Source organism: Oncorhynchus masou, unplaced genomic scaffold (genome assembly GCF_036934945.1).
Source record: "Oncorhynchus masou masou isolate Uvic2021 unplaced genomic scaffold, UVic_Omas_1.1 unplaced_scaffold_1189, whole genome shotgun sequence".
NCBI classification, from domain to species: Eukaryota; Metazoa; Chordata; class Actinopteri; order Salmoniformes; family Salmonidae; genus Oncorhynchus; species Oncorhynchus masou.
In genome coordinates this window covers 47,059-53,058 of record NW_027001663.1, presented here as the reverse complement: position 1 = coordinate 53,058, position 6,000 = coordinate 47,059, and the positions used below count along the sequence as shown (strand labels likewise).

General features: G+C 44.4%; 1 protein-coding gene across 1 annotated transcript; it reads left to right on the top strand.

Moving 5' to 3' along the window:
• The first annotated feature begins 212 nt into the window (after window positions 1-212).
• On the top strand, window positions 213-3,131 carry LOC135529591 (uncharacterized). Its single transcript, XM_064958251.1, has 6 exons — window positions 213-353; window positions 486-531; window positions 663-760; window positions 903-1,387; window positions 1,496-2,080; window positions 2,216-3,131. Exons 1-6 carry the CDS (start codon window positions 244-246, stop codon window positions 2,380-2,382), a joined length of 1,491 nt encoding a protein of 496 aa, XP_064814323.1. The 5' UTR covers window positions 213-243; the 3' UTR covers window positions 2,383-3,131.
• Window positions 3,132-6,000: the final 2,869 nt, after the last annotated feature.

Here is a 6,000-nt window from a genome sequence, read left to right as displayed (position 1 = left end):
GCCTGCTGGGAGGAAACATATTACAATAAACAGGTAAGATTCATCCCACAAAAACATAAACAACAGAAAGAGAGTTGTATTTCAAGACAGTTTAGAGAAGGTGATCATAAGAGTTCTTAATATCACTTGCAAATTGTGAGGCATGAGCAGTTGTGAAATGTTGCGTGAGGCCCTTCTGAAAGCACATTATATGGTATTTCGTGGCACGGTCTCACACCTTACCTCATCTTGCAGAAGAAGCTCATGGTCCACTATCTGCTGCTCCAGAGTCAAGGCCAGGTCCCGCCCCATGTCACCACGGAGCACATGAGCAACTGGCTGGTGTCTCAGGGCAAAAAATCCCTTAGGGAGAGGTGAGTACCATGTCAGCACTCACCTTCACTGCCATTCCCTGCCACCAGCAGCACTCCAGGAGGTGTGGGTAAAATAAACAACAGAAAAATCAGAAGCCAGGACACTTGAATTACTCTGTGTTTTATTTGAAGGGTGTGGAAGGAAACCCTGCAGGAAGGAAACAACCTCGCTCGGCTGGTAAGAGAATGAGAGTTAGAGACATACTACAAGTTAGTGAGCTCTTTACTGGCCTTTCAACAACGAGTTAGCACAGCAGAATAGATCTGTTGTGAAATTAGACTAATGGGACTTCCTGTTTCATACTGCAGGCCTGGGAAGTAAACACTTGCCTAAAAATGATGAACATAGAGCATGAGGCTTTCTGCAAGCTCCGCCGCTCCATGCACCCCACCTCGCCAGCTGACATGTGAGTTCCATGTACTGCCCTGCATATGACTTGATCCATTTATCTACACATCTGGAACTATGCAGAAACAGACTAAGACAGTGTTCTCTGTGAGCACATTGCACATCGTTTAGCTTTGTCTTCTCCTTTTTGTTGATTTCAGCGATCCTAAGGTCCACAGCATCGTGGAAAGAGCTGTGAGGAGCATTCTGGGCGAGCAGTCCAATGAGCCCCATAGCAACCTGCTCAGCCCATCTCAGGTGGTGGTGGAGGTGGTGCCCAGGCTCCTCCTGGCCCTGTGGCTTCAGCCAGAGGAAGGCCATTCAGAGCACCCAATCCTAATAAGCGGGATGGCCGTGGGCATGGTGGCGGCCGTAGTGGAGAAGCTATCCTGCATGTTAAAGGACCCTTCCCCTCACATCCCTTTCTCCCGGGCTGCTGCTTTTGACTCTGTGCAGTCGATCCTCGGGAGAATCAGTCAGTCCTTCTCCACCGATGACCTGCAGAGCCCTTTTTATATGAGCTCTGTCTGTGCCTTTGTGGCGGACGAGGTGCAGAGCTGCTTCCAGCCCCCTGCAGACACCCTACCAGTCCCCCCTGTCCTCGCGGTGGCTGTTTCCACCACACTACCAGCTGACATCCAAGCAGGTGAGTAGCAATGATAGAGAGCACTCTGACAGACACCTGCTCTGATGACATCTTGGTGCCTTGTAGTAGTAGAGCTCATCAGGATTGTTGTTGTCACCCATAACACAGACCCAGCTTCTTCCCACCTGGAGGTTGTGGACATCACCCCTAACAGAGAGGCAGATCAGGATTCTTCCCACCTGGAGGTTGTGGACATCACCCCTAACACAGAGGCAGATCCGGCTTCTTTCCACCTGAATGTTGAAGACATCACCAGTAACACGGAGGCAGATCCGCCTTCTTTCCACCTGAATGTTGTGGACATCACCTCTAACACAGAGGCAGACCCGGCTTCTTCCCACCTGAATGTGGTGGACATCACCTCTAACACAGAGGCAGACCCGGCTTCTTCCCACCTGAATGTGGTGGACATCACCTCTAACACAGAGGCAGACCCGGCTTCTTCCCACCTGAATGTTGTGGACATCACCTCTAACACAGAGGCAGACCCGGCTTCTTCCCACCTGAATGTTGTGGACATCACCTCTAACACAGAGGCAGACCCGGCTTCTTCCCACCTGAATGTGGTGGACATCACCCCTAATACAGAGGCAGAGCCCATCTCTTCCCTCTTGGAGGTTGTGGACATCACACCTGAAGAAAGGACTCTCACAATGGCCGTCTCCGCCACTCTGCCAGCTGACATCCAAGCAGGTGAGTAACACTTAGAGAGCACTCTGACAGGTGCCGTTTGTCATGACATCTTAGTAGAACCTTTCAACTGGCCAGTGTTAAGAAGCTACGGTTTGCATTTGTTTACATTCTGTTCCTCTTTTTTTCCCTTTCCAGGGGATGTTGCTGTGGTCATCTCGGATGTCACCCCACACGTCACCAAGGACGTGACACTGGATGTTCCATGCAGAGCTAGGAAAGGGGCAGTCCGGCGATTATTTTGCAGGCTTTGGAGGGCAGTGTGCTGCTGCGCCTGCCACAAGGAAGAGGAGGAACAATATTAATTATTCATCAGACCTTCAGAAATGGGATTGAACCATAGACCATTAAATTATAAAATTATAATTGGACTCAATTCTGCTTTTCTTCTGTTTACTACTTAATTTCAGAACTTTTCTATAAACTTTCACTTTGCAAGTGTGGAGTAGGTTGTGTAAATAAGTGGGAAACATCCCAATTTTAATGCTTTTAATAATTTACTTGTACATTTAAAAACAAATGTATTATTTGACAACAAAAAAACAGAAGGGCGCTCAACCAATGTTGAGTTGAAGTGCAACCAAAAATTTGAATCATCATAGAAAAGGAAATAGCGCAACTCTTGCTCACTATAAAAAAATGCATTGTTTTATTCAGGCAAGGTTAAAAGTTTAACGTTTCGGCCTAGTCTATGATGATATGCAAGTTGTGTTTGCCCAGGAAAAGGGTGACCCAGACTCACCCTGGTTCTTGAGGGTTGAAGACAGTGAAAAATGATCATTAAATAAATGGGACTTGTCAATTCTTGAATAAAAATCTTCAATGAACATGAATTTAAATACAATTGACTTGAGGATCAGAGCAGGCAGGCTGACTGGCGAGCCCTGAAGGCCCTCTGCCTCTACCTCTGTGTGGTTCATCTCATCCAAGAGGTTGTGTGGGTTGTCTTTCTCTGTTGGTGTGAATCACTATGACCTCTCCCTCTACCTGCCATTTGGCTGATCAGAAGCATTCTGCTCTTTCTTGCTCACATGAACAGGAGGAATGGCCTCTGGGGTAACCTCCTCCTCTATCTAACGCCTCTTCCACCTCCTCTTTCTGACTTGTTCTCTCTCACTGGGTGTTGGATAGTTCCTCCTCCTCTGTGTCTTTGTGAGTTTGGAGGGAGTTATCCTGTTCCGACTTCCTCTAAGGGTGTGCACCGTAATCTCTTTGTGTGTTGAGGGGTTCAGTGGTTTTGGAGGGAGTCTGAAGTTCGATTTCTAGCGATGACTGTGGGGTCTGTCCCGTGGTGGTGTCCCCTCCTTCCAAACACCCAGCCACTGTGATGAGGCCAAGAAAGATCCCTCTGGAAGGACGGAATAGGACACATCACAACACTGCTGCTCATTCATATTCAAACACACCTCAGAGTACAGACACAAACATGGACCCCCACACACACACACACAGTCACATCACGGTTACAATGTTTACTGTTTCCAACATGAATGTATTGTAATGTGCAGAACAATGCCGGTCCGGTGGTTAAAGCTTGGAGAACTTTCCAGTTCATCAGCCCCATCATCACCTACATGCGTGGGGGATCCCAGGTATGTGTCTTTGTAACTAGCTAATCCCAATCTACATTGTCAGTCATTTGATCTTGATGGAAATGTGTTACAGCCATTTCTGAAGTGGTTTTGTTGATGTTGTCTTGTTGTTTATCTCAACAGCAGGTGGTGGTGAGGATGCACCACGTGAGTAGGGTGAGAGGCCTGGAGACTCAACTGGTGTGGGCCATCTCCAAGGAGACAGCCAGGCTTAGTCCTGAGGGCATCCCCTACTGTGCTACCAAAGTGCAGTCCAACACTTGGATCCAGGTAAGAAGTAAATACTACTGAAATAGTATTAGATTAGTCTTTTCTTCACTTTTTCCATTTGGCCTTAACATGTATTCTCTCTGTCAGCATGTGGCTGGCAGGGTGACCCACTATGCGTCTCACCTCTGCCACGAGACGTCTGTGGACGTGATGCTTAGCTGCTACCAGGTAAATAAACAATTTCCTATATAAATAGACTAGACATTACTGGGCATTTTTACATTAGATTTGGTGTGAATTTACTTTAGACAGATGTTGTCATTAGCTAGCAATGTTTGTAAGAAAAAATGTTGTGGTCTCCACTTAATCTCTTAGCTAGCTAGCTAACGTTACACTACAACTAAAGTCAATCTGGAGACATCAAAATGAAGACACGAGGTTTTGCTGCTAATAAGTTGCCGCCTTTAGAAATTGCATCGCGTTTTTATGCCATTAAATGCACTTTAGACCAAATCTTCATCAGTGCCTATTGAGGATGTATTGAGTAAATGTTCAGCTGGCAGTCCTAAAACGAACGTTCAAAACAATATTGTGATGAAACGGGCAACCCATGTATAGCTCAGTAGTCTCAGAACCCAGAACCAAATTTTGCATGCATGCTGGCAATCTACTAGATTTTGTTCTGGGGGCAGACCAACCTGGTCTCAGAGCATTTTGTATTATTAGTTTTTTAAATTTTCTATTAACCTTTATTTAACTAGGCAAGTCTGTATGTATTCTGTATGTAAATCCGAGACACTCCAGTTAGTATGATATGTTACCTTTCTTATGGTATGTCTTACTTTCTGGTTGTCCATCACCCATTTTGTAAGATATGTTACAATTTGTATTATGTTCCAAATCTGCAAAACTTACAATATGTTACAAATTTGGTCCACGTATTATATGTTAAGAATTTGTGAAACGTATGATATGCTACAAATTCTAGCTAGATGGGTAGTGTTAGCTACCTGGTTGGCATTAGCTAGGCTAGGGGTTTGGGTTAAGGTTGGGAGTTTAAAGGGGAAGGGTTAGCTTAACCTCTAGCGTCGAGCAATCCCGTATCCGGGAGCGTAATCATAGCATCAAGCTCATTAGCATAACGCAACGTTAACTCTTCATGAAAATCGCAAATGAAATGAAATAAATATATTGGCTCACAAGCTTAGCCTTTTGTTAACAACACTGTCATCTCAGATTTTCAAAATATGCTTTTCAACCATAGCTACACAAGCATGTGTCTAAGAGTATTGATAGCTTGCATAGCATTAAGCCTAGCATTCAGCAGGCAACATTTTCACAAAAACAAGAAAAGCATTCAAATAAAATCATTTACCTTTGAAGAACTTCGGATGTTTTCAATGAGGAGACTCTCAGTTAGATAGCAGATGTTCAGTTTTTCCAAAAATATTATTTGTGTAGGAGAAATCACTTCGTTTTGTTCATCACGTTTGGCTAAGAAAAAACCCCGAAAATTCAGTCATTACAACGCCAAACTTTTTTCCAAATTAACTCCATAATATCGACAGAAACATGGCAAACGTTGTTTAGAATCAATCCTCAAGGTGTTTTTCACATATCTATTCGATGATAAATCATTCGTGTCAGTTGCCTTTCTCCTCTGAACCAAATGGAAAAGTGGACGCAGCTGGAGATTGCTCAATAATTTTGACGGAGGACACCAAGCGGACACCTGGTAAATGTAGTCTCTTATGGTCAATCTTCCAATGATATGCCTACAAATACGTCACAATGCTGCAGACACCTTGGGGAAACGACAGAAAGTGTAGGCTCATTCCTGGCGCATTCACAGCCATATAAGGAGACATTGGAACACAGCGCATTCAAAATCTGGGGCATTTCCTGTATGAAATTTCATCTTGGTTTCGCCTGTAGCATTAGTTCTGTGGCACTCACAGACAATATCTTTGCAGTTTTGGAAATGTCAGAGTGTTTTCTTTCCAAAGCTGTCAATTATATGCATATTCGAGACAAAATATCTTGTTTAAAACGGGAACGTTTTTTATCCAAAAATTAAAAGAGCATCCCCTATATTGAAGAAGTTAAAGGGTTAAGGTTAGG

What these genes read in the sequence shown, in the direction of transcription:
- LOC135529591 (XM_064958251.1), top strand. Translation starts at nt 244, where the DNA reads ATGGTCCACTATCTGCTGCTCCAGAGTCAAGGCCAGGTCCCGCCCCAT. An exon ending in ACCAGCTGACATCCAAGCAG is followed by an intron (nt 1,388 to 1,495) that starts GTGAGTAGCAAT and finishes CCCATAACACAG; the next exon opens with ACCCAGCTTCTTCCCACCTG. An exon ending in GCCAGCTGACATCCAAGCAG is followed by an intron (nt 2,081 to 2,215) that starts GTGAGTAACACT and finishes TTCCCTTTCCAG; the next exon opens with GGGATGTTGCTGTGGTCATC.